General features: G+C 40.4%; 1 protein-coding gene across 12 annotated transcripts in view; it reads left to right on the plus strand.

Annotated features, from left to right (window-relative positions):
- The window catches only part of eps15l1a (epidermal growth factor receptor pathway substrate 15-like 1a), a 375,872-nt gene that overhangs the window by 113,322 nt on the left and 246,637 nt on the right, over positions 1-15,913 (plus strand). For all 12 annotated transcript variants that reach the window (XR_005945120.1, XM_041204271.1, XM_041204267.1 and 9 more), the window contains 5 exons: positions 2,394-2,441; positions 2,525-2,620; positions 5,789-5,854; positions 9,240-9,365; positions 12,178-12,237. Coding sequence is in view for 11 of the 12 variants with exons in the window: in XM_041204271.1 (XP_041060205.1) it covers positions 2,394-2,441; positions 2,525-2,620; positions 5,789-5,854; positions 9,240-9,365; positions 12,178-12,237 (396 nt within the window). In the remaining variant the exon portion in view is untranslated. The remainder of the gene's footprint in view (positions 1-2,393; positions 2,442-2,524; positions 2,621-5,788; positions 5,855-9,239; positions 9,366-12,177; positions 12,238-15,913) is intronic.

The following is a 15,913-nucleotide window of genomic DNA, read 5'->3' on the forward strand; positions in this document are numbered from 1 at the left end:
AGGCCCACAAACGTTGCAGCTTTGTCCTTGTTATCCTGTCCTCTTTGCAGGGCTCTATACTGAGGTATTGTACTAAATTAACAGGGGATGAAGTGAATATTGCACAACCCTGGGGCAGTTAGACCATCGAGATGTGGGAATTGTGGTACAATACATGTGTTTTAATCCATTTAAGATTGTGAGTAAACTTCTGAAGTATATCTCTGAATAAATCCTGGTTCTGTGAACCTGCCTCCCTGCACCTCCATACTTGTCCTGTGTTTGGCCTATGATTATAATCATATTTTTGTTCCTGTTTTCTAAGATTGGTAAAATAATTTGACTGAATAGCATTTTCTAGAGCTACTGTGTAAGATACATTCATCTTCTACAGCCATTCACTAATTTGATATGGCTAATGTGTGTAACTGCTGGTCCTGTCATTAAGTGAAAATGATTACTGATATAAAGTCGGAGAGCTGATACTAGTCTGCTGAGCTAGTTGATCTGACGGGGATGGCAGAAGGACTGCTAGAATTGCCCTCTGTCTCATGCCCATGGGTGCTAGTGAGGGAGGTAAATCAGCCTGCTATCCTGCCCCTGAGCACCAGATTGTCTGTTGGAAACTGCATGTTCGAATGTAGATGAAAATGAGAATTTGGCTGTGAGTCCACTGTAGTGAGATAGTTTTCCATGCTCACTGTCTACGTATGAAGACCTAGCACTAGGGTTTCTGAAAATTTGCTTGTGATATAACCGAGGCAAGATGTGTTTAGTTAACCCCTGCTTCTTTCTCGGCTTTCCACAAGGAGTGGCTGACTTTCTTGCCTTTCTCAGTCTCTGCAATTAGTGATAAGAAATTGGACACAGAGGATTTCAGAAACAACCCAAAGGGTTCTAGACCAATGTTTCATCCTCTTCCCTGAGGAGGAAGCTGGACCTGCACTTGACACCTTTCTTACAGTTCAAATTGATGATGTTGGCTTTTGAAAGCCTTTATGCTGCCACTTTGTTGAATTATTTTTGGGCTCTACCTCTCCACAGATACCTGCCATTATTTCAGTTTGAATATTGGTAAAAATGAATCCACTCTCCCTTATTATTTGCAGCAATTTCTCTTTCACCAAAAATAAGCTTGGATTCAAACTTCCTAATATGACACTAGTCAGTAACTTTCCAATGAAGTATCTAGGATGGTAGTAAAAATCTACGATTGTGTCACCTGCATGTTAGTTACATTTTGATATCTCGACATGAAGTAGAGTTACCCATAGTTTATACAATTTTATTATAATTGGCTGCTCTTCTCTCTTTCTCCTAATTGTGTTAACTCATTGCTGGTGCATAGTTCCATGGGTATTGGCCATCCTTTACCATCTTGCCCAAGTCTATAAAACTTGACTAAACAGATTGACAGTTGGGTTGCCAACTATGATTAAATGTATTCCTGGATGTTTCATCACATGACTTGACCCTCACTCTAACTGTACATCGGCAACACATCCATTCTTGTGATGTACTGCCTTCCTGCGCCAATTGGGAAGCAAAAAGACTCATTACCCAATTGGATGATGCTTGACTGTCAGCCAAACAGCCTTTATTCTCCCATTTCCAATATTTTTATATCTGGTAAAGAGAGAGATGTTTAAAGAAAACAACAAAAAAAAACCAATCTTTTTTAATGTCCTAATGATTTTACTCCAGGGTTGCATACAACAGTGGAGATTGATCTCCAATCTCAGGAAACCCTAGGCCAATCCTGGAGGGTTGGAAACCCTAGTTGACAGGCCATTTAACCATTACTGCTACCAGAATTCCTGCTCCGTAACCCAGAGGCACTAAGACCGATTGTGACAGTCTGACTGCATTCTAGGCTGTGATCTTTAAACACTGCGGATGGAAACAAATCCTAATCTTCTATGATTCAGATGCTTTTGCAATTAAACTCTGTGAACCATTGCGGCTTTGCAGTTTGTACAAGTATATTCTAGCCTGCTATTCTCTGCAAGTGCAGCTCTGAAAGTCTCTGGGTGCTAATGTTTGTAGAAATGACACTGCACTGTTTTAGACAAGTGCTTGATTTTGTTTACTGAAAAGTGTCTGGACTGTTTCTATTGCTGTGCTGAGGTTGCCTGGACTGATACCATTCCCAATAGATGTGACAGTGATTCAATTTTGTACTGTGCTGAAGTTGGCAGTATAGAATAATTAAGTAGAAACTTGTGGCAACTTTTGCCATCTTTAACATTTCTATAGCCTTCAAGGCTCTTTAAGTCACTTATGAATTGGTGTAATGAGTAGAATGATTGTCCGATCTCGGTGCAGTTAAATCCCTATCTCTGTTCTTGAATTTGTCAGGGATAGGGGAGGGTCTCTGAGTAGTCTTCATGTAACCTTTGTGTTTGTCTTTGCAGATTTGGGATTTGGCAGACCCTGAAGGCAAAGGTTACCTGGATAAACAGGTATGTGAGTCATGCTTTTGTTAATTCTAATCTGTTGATTTTCACTAATTCTTCTCATACTTAACCCTCTGTTTACATTTTAGGGCTTTTATGTGGCTTTACGCCTGGTAGCGTGCGCACAGAATGGCCATGATGTTAGCCTGAGCAGTCTAAATGTGACACTGCCACCGCCCAAATTTGTAAGTGTCTAAACCTCTAAACAAAAGTCTAAATCGGTGTATTTTGACTGGTGTGTCATTAAAGGTGTGCAGTAGGACTCACAGTTGTTAATTTACACTCACTGCCTAACCGACCTGCCTTCATAAAGTTGCATGATTCCATTTGTGTTGATTTTCAACTTGAAATATAATAAGCATGCTAGCTTTCCTTAATTTTTCTAAACTAGCTAGGTGAAATTGCTTGTTGGCAAGACCTGTGCTTATGATTGAAAATATGTAGAATAGAGCTTTCTTTGTTGCTGCTGCGATCAAATACTTACTCACGCCCAGTATTGCCACATTGGATTAGTTGCTCTGTGCCTGTTCCTTGAGGTTCAACAATGGCATAGGGTGTAAAATATGAAGGCTGTAATTCTGTGGAAGTTGGATGGCATTTTCTTGTATGGAAGATCAGTGCACAAGGATGAATAAGAGTGACCAAACATGTTTTGCTGGAACCGTCCCAGTTTTTCATTAAATGTTCCAGTGTCCCTACAATTTCCTACAAAATAGTTCAAATGTCCCAGTTTTCACTTTTTCCCTTTTTGTCAAATATAAACTGGACCTGGGGGAGAAATTCTGTGTGAAATCTTGTCCTTCATCATGTAAACACTCATCACATTGCATTGCATTGCATGCAGTGGACCTCTATCCCTCCCCCACCATCTCCTTGATATCTCCAAGAGAGTTGCCACTCCCTTTTTGTTGCCGATGGCTCCACGGCTGATGCACCCTTTAAATGATCTACGGAATAGGGTTGCCAACTCTGGCTGGAGGTACTCCAGGAGACATCATCATATGACATGACCTCCCACCTTCAACTGCCCCACCCCAATCCCGACTCTTGCCATTGGTCAGCCAACATGTCAATCATCACAGAGCCCCACCTTCCCATCGCTTTTTAATGTGTCCCAGTTTTGACTTTTAAAAATCTGGTCCTCAGCCCCAGCGCACATCACTCCTGATTCTGTGTTGTACAGAAGGATCAGTGTAGTGCTTTAAGCCTTGTCTCAGGGGTAGTACTTTGCCTGTGAGTGAGAAAGTCATTGGTTCAAACCCACTCTATGGTCCAAACTGACACTCCAGTGCATAACTGAGGGAGTGCTGCGCTGACAGAGATACCATCTTTTGGCCCCAACGTTAAACTAAAGGCCCGTATGCCTTTTCAGCTGAACATAAAGATCCCATCACCTTATCTGAAGAAGAGCAGGGGAGTTCTCTGAATGACTTGATCAATATTTTTACCTTAGCCAACATGACAAAATCAGATCTTCTGGCCATTATCTAATTTCTGTTTGCGAGACACTGCTGTGTGCAAATTGGTACGCTGTTTCCTGCATTACATCTGTGACTATACTCCAAAGTAGTACACTGGCGGTGAAGCATTTTGGGACACCTTGCCATTTTTAGAAATGTTAAATCAATGCAAATTATTTGTTCATTTTTCTTTTTCTTGTTTCAATTCTTTTCTGTGCTGTATGATACAGGAGGATTAATCATGGTGTGTACTGGTTGATTAGGTATGGTGGTGTGAAGTCAGTCATAAAACAACATAGATAGAGGCCATGCAACCCATCATGCCTGTGCCGTCTCTTTAAAAGAGCTATCAAATTATTCCCACTCCCCTGCTCTTTCCCCATAGCATTTCACATTTTCTCCCTTCAAGTATTTTTCCGGTTACCTTCTGGAAGTTGTTAGTGAATCTGTTTCCAATCCATTTAGGTTGTGCATTCCCAATCACCACAACTCGCTGTGTAAAAAAAAAATATATATTTTCCTCATATCACCTCTGGTTCACTTTTCAATTGCCTTAAGGTTTGTTGTCTGGTTACAGATGCTTCTGCCACTGGAAACAGTTTCTCCTTATTATCTCCATCAACACCATGAATTATTCATTGCTGGCTAGGCCGGCATTTATTGCCCAACCCTAATTGCTCTTGTTGAGAGGGCATTTAAGAGTCAACCACATTGCTGTGAGTCTGGCGCCACATGTAGACCAGACCAGGTAAGGACAGCAGATTTTCTTCCTTAAAGGAAATGAGTGAACCAGATGGGTTTTTACAACAATCGACAATAGGTTCGTGGTCATCATTAGACTTTTAATTCCAGATTTTTGTTGAATTCAAATTCTACCATCTGCTGTGGCGGGATCGAATCCGGATCCCCATAGCATTACCTGGGTAATGGATTACTAGCCCAGTGACAATACCACTATGCCATCGCCTCCAATTTGAATGCTTCTATCAAATCTCTTTTTAACCTTCTCTGCCAGAAGGAGCCCTAATTTTACCACATAATTCTGCACATATTTTGCTGGTATTATTCTGATGGCCCTCTCTAAGATCTTGACATCCTTACTAAGTGCAATGTCCAGAATTGAACACACCATTTCAGCTGGGACCAGTTTATAAAGATTTAGTTGCGGCGTGTATTGATGTAGGAGCTTAGTCGTGGTGTGTACTGGCGCTGTCGTCTGGGAATTTCAGTCCTGGTGTGTACTTATGCTGTGTGCTGCAGGAGGATTAGTCATGCTGTGTGCTGGTGCTCTTTGTGTGAGAGAATCACTTGTGATGTTTACTGGTGCTTTGTGGTCCAGGAAAATCAATTGTGGTGCATTAGATATGACTATTCACTGTGAATTGTTGCTGGGTTTGTCACTTCACTGGGCTATGATTTCATCAATCGTAAGTCAGAAGTAATTAATTTTTTATTCAATCATGGGATATGGGTGTCACTGGCTAGGCCAGCATTTATTGCCCATCCTTAATTGCCCTTGAGAAGGTGGTGGTGAGCTACTTTCTTGAACCGCTGCAGCCCATGTGGTGTAGGTACACCCACAGTGCTGTTAGGGAGGGAGTTCCAGGATTTTGACCCAGCGACAGTGAAAGAATGATGTATTTCCAAGCCAGGATGGTGAGTGACTTGGAGGGGAACTTCCAGATGGTGGTGTTCCCATGGAACTCGCCACACATGTATAAATTTTGTTTCTTAACTAATAGTAGTCGACTTAACTGCCCCACCATTTGCAGTTCTTATTTCATTGCTGGTTTCTGTGAACATGTAAATATTTGCAGGTCTAACTTATTTCAAGAATTCACTATGCAGAACCTGTGTGTACTTTATTACTAATTGCCTTTTATCTTTTGGCAGCATGACAGCAGTAGTCCCTCACTGATAGCACCTCCTCCCTCTTCAGACACGCACTGGGCTGTAAGGGTGAGTTGGATAACTGACTTCATACAATCAAAATGGGTTAGAGTTCATCTTTGATAACTGTTCAAATTCAGCCCAGATTGGATGAATTGAAAGCCACTTCTGTAATGGCCCTATTTGGATGGCCTCAACTTAATTCTAGTGAGGATAAGCTCACTGTCCAAAGCTGCTCTGATTTGGCAATAAATTGACAATACTCAAAGGTCACCAAAGATATCTGGTGGAGGGAGATGGAGTAATGTTGCAAAAATGCTGTCGGGAGGGAGCAAAGGGAGTTTTATTCAGTATCTAAGTATGTTCGACTTGACCTGGGAATATGTGATCCTAATGCGGAGTGCCTGATGAGCACAATGTTCATTAAAGGTGATTAGAATAAAGCTTGTGAGTTCAAGGTGAGCTGTATAAAGTGTGATGCTGTGGCTGGTGGAACCTCGATTTGCACCAAAGATTTTCATTATCTCCACTGATGCTGCCAGACCTGTTGAGTATTTCTACCATTCTCTGTTTTTATTTTCATTATCTTCCTCTCTCTATCCGAAAGGTTGGGAATGACTTTCTGTGAAGATGCATTTTCCAAATTCAAATCAAGAAGACTTAGAGAAGTGATCTGAGCAAGATCTTTAAAATTCTGAATGGGTTGGACAGGGTTGATGTTGAGGGAATGTTTTCTCTTGTGGGAGAATCCAATCTAGGGACCATAGATACAAGGTGGTGACCAAAAAAATCCAATAGGGAATGTGGTTAGTAAGTGGAACCTGCTAGCAAAGGAAATGGCTGAGGCAAATAGCTTAGATGCTTTCAAAAGTGAACTGGACAAATACATGAAAGAAAAAGGAATCGAAAGATATGCTAAAAGACTTGGGTGAAGTAGATATAATGGGAGAGATTGACTAGTTGGGCTGCATGGCCTGTTTTTTGCTGTATATTCTATGCCATTCTAGGTATGTGAAAATTAATGGATAGGATATCCTGCATTGGGACTAAATTCTGCTCCAACTTTTGGCGACTATTTTATTGCAAGAGGAATTAAGTACAGGAGTAAATAATTCTTGCTGCAGTTGTTTAGATGTTTACTGCATCTGGAGTATTGTATACAGTTTTTGGTCTCCTTACCTAAGGAAGGATATATTTGCCTTAGAGGAGTGCAACGAAGGTACACCAGACTGATACCGGAGACAGTGGGATTGTCTTTGAGGAGAGGTTGAGGAGACGGGGCCTGTATCCTTTGGAGTTTAGAAGAATGAGAGGCCATCTCATTGAAGCATAAAAAATTCTTAGTGCTCAACAGGATAAATGCAAGAAGAGTACTTCCCCAAATTGGGGGAGTTCTAGAACCAGGGGACACAGTCTCGGAGTAAGAGGTAGGTCATTTAAGACTGAGATGAGGAGCAATTTCTTTACTCAGAAGGTGGTGAATCTTTGGAATTCTCTAGCCCAGAGGGCTTTGGAGGCTCAGTCATTGACTATATTCAAAACAGATATCGATAGATTTCTAGTTATTAGAGATATTAAGGGATATGGGGGTAGTGTGGGAAAATGGCATTGAAATAGAAGATCAACCATGATCTAGTTGAATGGTGGAGCAGGGCTAGAGGAGCAGAATGCCCTACTCCTGCTCCTATTCTTATGTTCCTATGACTATTAAAAGAGCAAGAAGTGCCTTAGTATTTTCCGTTGGGTGATACAAACCATGCTCTGTCCAGACCCAGACGTAAGTTCACATCCGCTTTAGAAGGGAATGCTCTATTTTTATTTTAAGTATTTTAGGGGCAGTACATCGTTACAAGCCGTTGTAACTGTGACAAAGAAGTAGTGTACAGCTTTGCATCTTCAATTCACTGTTTAGTGAATTCCTGACTTGTTACTGTGTTAAAGGTAGGCGCTTAGCAGATGATAGACAAGGGAAGTAGGAACATTACTTTGAGAAAATCTGGATGAAGGGCCAAATGCTCATAATGTTGGATAGGATCAAGGTTGAAATGATTAGAGGATGTGAATAAAGTAGTAGTCAGTCGGTTGCTGCCAGATTTGAATTTTAAGTAAAAGATCAAAGTGGATTGAAGTGCAACAGTTTTGAGGTTTGGGTGGGAATGAGTTAGAGAAAGGGAGTGTTATGATGAGGATTAAGATCATATTTAAAAATTTGGGAAAGTAATAAAGGAGGATTCTGAGGAATCCTGAAAATTGTGGTTATAATGTGAGTTTTTATAGTCCCCTCTGGTTTTGCAACAGTTTGTAAATGAGAAAAACTCTGGTGGATATTTAGTGTCAGCAGTATTGAAGAAAGGGGAATCAAGGGTTATGGGGAGCCGGCAGAAAAGTGGAATTGAGGCAGTAATCAGATCAGCCATGATTTTATTGAATGGTGGAGCAGGCTTGAGGGGCCAAACGGCCTACTCTTGCTCCTAATTTTTCTATCTTCTTGTGTAATGACAGGTGGAAGGGGGAGGACAGGTAGAAAAAAAGACGTTGAACTTAAGAAATAAGAGAAGGATCAGATGAGAAGCATCTTGTACCCTTTCTGGAAGTATGAAAGGTATTCAAGACTTAGTTAGACTTGATTTTTGGGGAAAGGAAATACTGGACATGAATGCGAAAAATGAACTGTCTTAGACAACTTAAAACTTCGGAAGAGATATGGGAGTTCTATTTAGCAAATGCAGGGTCCAGGTTATCTATGTGAAGTAGAACTGAGTGAGACAACCCAAACAATGAAGAATAGAAAGAAATCAAATTTTCATTGTCTCATTGGATGATGTAGAATTGATCAATTCTTTTAACCATTGCTGTGTGATAGAAGTTTTCTGTAGTGGACTTGTGCTGTGAAGGAGATTGATGAATTTAGATTAGAATCAGAAGCAACAGGGTTTAATGATAAAAACAAAAAACTGCGGATGCTGGAAATCCAAAACAAAAACAGAATTACCTGGAAAAACGCAGCAGGTCTGAGGACTCGAAATGTCAACTCTTTTATTCTCCGCCGATGCTGCCAGGCCTGCTGAGTTTTTCCAGAGTTTAATGATGATTGGAGTGGGCTATTGATATGGCTTTGGGCATTTGGAGGGAAAGTTAGGTAATTATGAACTTTACTTTGGTGAAAGGCCATGGATGACAACTTGCTGAAATGTGTCTAGTGCTAGAAGTTTTGGAGATGTCACGGCAGTGTCAAGTGACTATCAAAATGTGTAAGAACAGAAATTCAAAGATGCCTAACATAATAAGTGGAATGGCCAAGCTGAGAGCCATTGTGGTAATTGTGAGAAAGGCCAGAACTTTCAAGTCTAATGCTGGGATGAATGTTTACACAAGTTGTCTTCAAAAGCAGCTTCATTGTATTTTCAGAATCTCGCTAATAGAATACGCTAACCAGCCTTGCCTCTCCCCACAGCCTGAAGAGCGAGCTAAATTTGATGGAATTTTTGAAAGCTTGACTCCACTAAACGGCCTTCTTTCAGGTGACAAGGTCAAACCTGTGTTGATAAACTCAAACCTACCTCTGGATGTCTTGGGAAGGGTGAGCATGTTACATCTAATCGCATGATTATTTTTAGTGCAAAACCAATCTTGAGATTTTAATTGTTAAATCAAAAATATTTGAGATGCAGCTTAGATCAATACATATTTTGTTCAAAGGCAAAGGCCAATTATTTAAATGGACAGCACAGTTGTTGGACTGCACGCAACAGCAGTGCAGGATATAAATCAAACAGCTGTAGCTCAATTCCCCATAAAGCACCTTATCCACTACCAGTGTAACTTGTAATACATTTTTTCATTCAGTGCTCTCTTTAGACTAGCTTTTGAAATCTTTCTGAAAGGAATATTACAGAAGCTTTTGGGATAATGATGAATTCCAATCCTTAAAAATCATTTTGGTTCTTCAGAAGATAAACTTTGGAGGAATATAAGGGAGCAATGTATATCCTTAGAGTAGAAGGTTATCTACCTAACCCTTCTGAATTGCAGAGGCTAATATCTTTTCCTCATAATTGACTATGGTTCAAAAAAACAGTTGATTTCTTGATGATCAGCATGCTTCAAATAAATTGATTTGGATCTTGAAGGGCTCAATTTGTTCCATATTGTGGTCATAATATTGCACATCGGGGGAGGCAGTGGTATAGTGGTATTGTCGCTGGACTGGTATTCTAGTGACCCAGGGTAATGCTCTGGGGACCCAGGTTTGAATCTCACCATGGCAGATGGTAAAATTTGAATTCAATAAAAATCTGGAATTAAAAGTCTGGTGATAACCATGAAACCATTGTTGGATTGTTATAAAAACCCATCTAGTTCACTAAATGTCCTTTAGGGAATGAAATCTGCTGCCCTTACCTGGTCTGGCCTACATGTGACTCCAGACCCCAGCAATGTGGTTGACTCTTAACTGCCCTCTGAACAAAGGCAATTAAGGATGGGAAATAAATGCTGGCCTAATCAGCGACGTCCATATCCCATGGACGAATAAAGATAAAAAAAAAAGCTGAACATTTTTTATCGCTATTTCCAGCTTCTGTACCTTATAAATCTCTAGTTCCTAAACGATTTCATCAGACTACTTTTCCACCACCCCCTGCTCTTATTTACTAATCCTTCAACTTGTAACCAGTTTAAAAAAAGCACACACAATTGGGCATAGAGTATCCAGTGTTACTGATGCTGAGCTATAATAACACACAATCACTTTCTGTTATGCTCAGCCTGGATCTGTGCAGAACTGCATCTGAAATAATGTTTTAAACCTCTCCTAATGCCATAAACTGCTGAATGTAAAACTCAACAGGTAAATCCACTGAGATTGAGTGAGCGCATAATTAGCAAGCAGAAACAAATATTTGGTCATTAATCTTCAACTTTAGGCATAAGCATCCTGCCCTGTATACCCATAAGATCGATTTATAACCTCCTCAAATTTGTGAAGTATAAAAAGCTTTCACCCATCCCCATTTCAATTTCTGAGCCTTATCTATCAAATTAGTTTCTTGAACAAGAGAAACATTAGTTCCGAAACTGCCTATCTTTGCTAGGATTTTCATTCTTATCTTTAACTAGTGATTATAAAGGAAACCACAAATACCTTTTGAACCAAAGGTACTTATATATACAAATATGATTGCATGACTGAGGCACTGGTCATACAGGCAAAACTTAAAGTTGGGTTGAAGGGGGGAGAAAAGAGGATCTGAAGTCTCAGAATGAATGCAAAAAGTTTGACATTCTGCACTATGGTAGGAGGAACAGTCCTTTTACCCCACAAGACCTGTAGGTGAATGGAAATAGGGACTCTTCTTATGAACAATACTTGCAACATGTGTTGTACCTCCAGAATGTGAGTTCATAATAGAGTCCAGAACACAGCCCCACAAAAATACCTCAATCTCTCCACAACTTGACCATTCCAATATTAAACCACAGTCTTATAAATCACCCCGAGAAGAGCAGAAAAGGGAAAAGATAACACCTCAAATATATTTAGATTAGTAGCTACTGGTATCTAATGAAGTTTAAATTCTTGTTACCACATCTGTCACACTTTTTAATGTTTCTGATTGGCATGAAGAACCACTGCTTCTTGAGTTAACTATTCTGGTTTGCCGAAATATCTGATTGTAAGTAGATGGACGGAAAAACACTACTTCCAGTTAGGAACCAACTTCTATGAGAAAGTAACAAATCGCATGCCGTAAAAAGTTCTTGTGCTTTGAGCATCCATCTTGTTTCCTCAAAACCTTCTTTGAGTGGCTAATAATATTCATAATATATTAAGAAATCTGATAAATCTTGAGAAAAATTTTAAACTCACCCATTCAGTAAGCTATTCTACATGAGAAAAAATTTAAGCTAATTTGGGACTTGAGATTTATATTATCCAGCTTGCATTGTGTACCTGAAGCTTGCCCAGATGAAGTGCCAGAGTAGAAAAAAGAGACATACCTGTCCAGGAGAACTCCCTGAAGGTGCTTATAATGTTAAATGGCTAATGTTATGAGTCAGTTTAATGTTTTTGATTCATTGCATTATGTTTAGCCACGAAGTGTGGGCAACCACACAACAGATTTCCGAAGTGCATGGGTGTCACTAATGAGCGACAGCTCAGTACAGCCTTGGACTGTCACCTGTGACTGGATAGGAAAGTGGGATTTATAAACAGAAATTCATGAAATTCTCAATCTTGATTGAGCGCTTTTATCAATATTGAAAATAGTTGACATCTTGGCTGTATGCATCTGCTATTCTATGACTTGGATTCATTTCACCAAAACCCCCTTAACCCTTTCCTGGCTGAGGCTGTTTAATTCCTTGATTTCAATTCTTATTCTCATTAGGTCTGGGACCTTAGCGACGTTGATAAGGATGGCCACCTGGACAGAGATGAGTTTGCAGTGGTAAGTCTTGTTACTACCTTTGGTTGCAGGAAGATACATAGAGTGTCTAGTATCAAAATATTGATCTGAAATCCAAGACTTGATTTTTGAGAGTCACTATGCAAATGAACCAATCTGAATGAAAATTTGTTTACAGAAACTCACAACTCTGCATTTTTTTTTCTTTAGTTTAGTTAGTCACATACCTTTATCAGTGGGCTGTGGCTTAAGTCTCAACAATGGAAATTCACATTTATGCTGATCCTTTAGTTCAGTAATGAGGTAGTCCTGGATTGTTGAAGGTTGTGGACCTAAATTTGCTCCTACTGGCCACCGAATGGCATTTTTCAGGACTTGAGCTTACCCGTAGACTTTCTATGGACTTATGCACTGGAAGTTCCTGTCAGCCATCCATTCAAAAAGTGCAGCACCCTCTACAGGGAATCTGGCTAGCAATTGTGCCTCCTTAGCCAATCAGATTGAAGAACCAGGAAGTGTCAGTAAGAATATTGAATTTAATGTCAAATCATGTATAGAATGAAACCGAGAGAAAGATAGTTTGGCTTAAGAAGGAATGATAAAATAAATTTAAAAAAATTAAAAAGCTTAATCTGCAGTTTATTTTTTAAAACCTCTAACAATAATTTAAAGTTTAAGGAATTAGACACAACACATATCAAGTCAATTTTCAGTTCCAAAGAGATTGTTTGGTAGTAAGTAAGATTTACCACTGTGTTTAAAGGGTACTTACACTAGATTGGACAAGCCCTAATTTATCTGGCAAGTTCCATATTTATGAGGTAAGTCAAGGAATTTCATGCCACCCTTTCCCCTCCTTTTTATTGTGCCCCCTCACCCCCTCCCCATTTTTATTGTGCCCTTGGCCCCCCCCCAACTTTTTTCTCACCCTGCCCCCCACTTTTTTTCTCACCTTCTCCCCACACTTTACTCTGCCCTCCTGCCTCCCCCCCCCAAGATTACTCTGCCCATCTTTACTCTGGGTCTCCCTTCCCATTTTACTCTGAGCCCACCATTTTTCACTTTTTTCTGCTCCTCCACCTCCCCCATTTAGCCCTCTTGGTTCACTATTGTCTCAACATTCCCTGCTTTGTAGGTGCTGTTGATACCTAGGTGTATGGTTGACTTGCATACTCTTATTACATGCATTTGAATCTATTGGAATGTGTGCCTTCCTATCAGTAGCCGAATGACCTACGTGTAGTATTGGTCTCGGCAGCCCAGAGTTTGGAGTCATAAATGTTGCACTTCATGTTAACCATATGGTAACTAATGGAGTATTGCCAAGGTTGGGGCCAGACAAGAAGAAAAGGAACACAGTAGTTCACTAAGGATCTCCTGATCACCTGTGTTTTGAGGGAGACTGGATAATTCAATAGCTTTGAAGGTTAATCTATCAGGAAAGTCATTTTTTTTTTGTTGGTTGCTAGAGTCCCATGTAAAATGAGCTCAGGATAATTTCAAAATACTCGTACAAGAACAACATAGATTTATGTAGCCCCTTTAATCAACTGTAATGTCCCAAGGCACGTAATAAGAGCGATATCAATAAAAATATTTTGATACTGAACCACAGAAGAAGGTGTCTTGACAGATGTCCAGAAGCATAGTTGAAGAGGTAGGTTTTAAGGAGCATCTTAAAAGAGGAGAGAGAGGTAGAGAGGTTTCCGGGGAAAATTCCAGAGTTTAGCACCAAGCAGATGAAAACATGGCTGCCAGTGTTGAAGTTATGAAAACTGGGGATGCGTAAGAGAACTGAATTGGGGAACCTCAAAGGCTTCTAGGACTGGAGGAGATTACAGATCTAAAGAGGGGTGAGGCCATGGAGGAGATGAAAATAATGATAAGAACTTTAGAATTGTAGTATAGTTAGACCAGGTGCCAGTGTAGGTCCAAACACAGTGGTAATTGGTGAATGAGACTTGGAGCAAGTTAAGATATGGGCAGCAGAGTTTTGGATGAGCATAAGTTCATGTAAGGTGGAAGCCAGAAAGCCAGACAGGCAAGCATTGAATAGTTAAATCTAGAGACACAAAGGCATGAAGGGGGTTTTCACCGTGGGTGAACTAAGGCATGGTTAGAGACAAGTGATATTGCGGAGGTGGAAAGTGGCAGTCTTGGTGATAGAGCAAATATGTGGTCAGAAGTTTATCTGGGGGTCAAACACAACAGCAAGGTTGTGAACTGTCTGGCTTGGCTTCAGACAAATAGCAGAGGGAGGGATGTAAATGGTGGCTAGGGAATGGGGTTTGTGGTGGGGACTAAACACAGAGATTTCGATCTTCCCAGTATTTAGTTCGAGGAAATTTCTGCTTATCCGATATTGGATGTTGGACAAGCAGTGTGATACAGCAGAGTCGGAGGCAGGGTCTGCAGAGGTGGTGGTGAGATGCAGGTCAGTGTCATCTGTGTACATGTGATGATATAGTTTTCGATATTGCTCATGGCTTATATGTAGATGAGAAATACAGGAGAGCTAAAGTTATATCCTTGAGAGATTCCAGAAATGCAGGAGTAGAAGGGGATGCCTTTGCAGGTGGTTCTCTGATTATGACTTGATAGAAAAGAGTGGAACCAAACAAGGGCAGAGCCACCCAGCTGGATGATTGAGGAGAGAAATTGGAGGAGGATGGTGTTGACCTGTTGAAAACTGAAAATGTAAGGAGAAGAAGGGGTAGTTTATCATGATTGTAATCAAATAGAATATCATTTGTGACTTTGTTGAGGGCTGGTTTAGCATTGTAGCAGAGTCGGAAACCTGATTGGAGGGATTCGAACATGGAATGACAGGAAATAGGGACACAGATTTGGGAAGTGTCAACATATTCAAAGACTTTAGAAAGAGGGAGGTTGGAGATTGGCAGGTCAATGAGACAGGTTGGGATGCACTACTTTAGGAAAGGGGTGATGACTTCAGGTTTGAAAGGATGGGGGTGGATGGAACAGTATCTGTGGAGAGGCAATCATTAACAATATCAGCTAAAATGGGAAGTGAAGTTGGTGATCAATTGTTTGACCGGAATAGGATGAGGGAGCAGGAGTTAGGCCTCATGGGCAAGATGAGCCTGGAGAGAGCAATGCAGGCGATGGGATAGAATCTAGAGAAAAACTTGAGTTCAATCTGTATTATAAGAGTCTGGCACATAAAGAGTTAACATGGGACTGAGTACAGTACCATCCACACAGTGATGTAAGAGAACAGATGACCTTCACCCAGGGGTCAGTGCAGTGTTGGACAGAGCTGTGTGTAGAAGCAGGCTTTGAGACAGCTCTTAGCTTGGACCTTCACTGTACTGATGTATGTGGTTTCTAGTAGTTAATAAGTACTAACTGTTGAACTACCTAAGACTATGAATACTTTAATAGACCTACCGAACCTCACCTAACACCTTAAAACATGGGGGCAGTGAATGGAATAACTCAAAATCTCACAGAGACTGCAGAATAAAATTAAAATCCTGGAACGCAGAATAAAAAAATCAAATAAACATTCTGAGCTGAAGAAAAACTCAAGAAACGAAGGTGCAGAAAGAAATCACCAGAGATCTTTGAATAATGGGTGATTTAGTGATGGAGAGCAGGAACTGATAAAGCTTAAGATGTCCCCACCAGATCTGGAGATTGACAGTTAAACCAGTTGTCCACCAAAGATGTTCAGATCAGTGTTCCTTGAATTTAA

The sequence above is a fragment of the Carcharodon carcharias genome, chromosome 14, assembly GCF_017639515.1.
Source record: "Carcharodon carcharias isolate sCarCar2 chromosome 14, sCarCar2.pri, whole genome shotgun sequence".
In the NCBI taxonomy this organism is placed as follows: Eukaryota; Metazoa; Chordata; class Chondrichthyes; order Lamniformes; family Lamnidae; genus Carcharodon; species Carcharodon carcharias.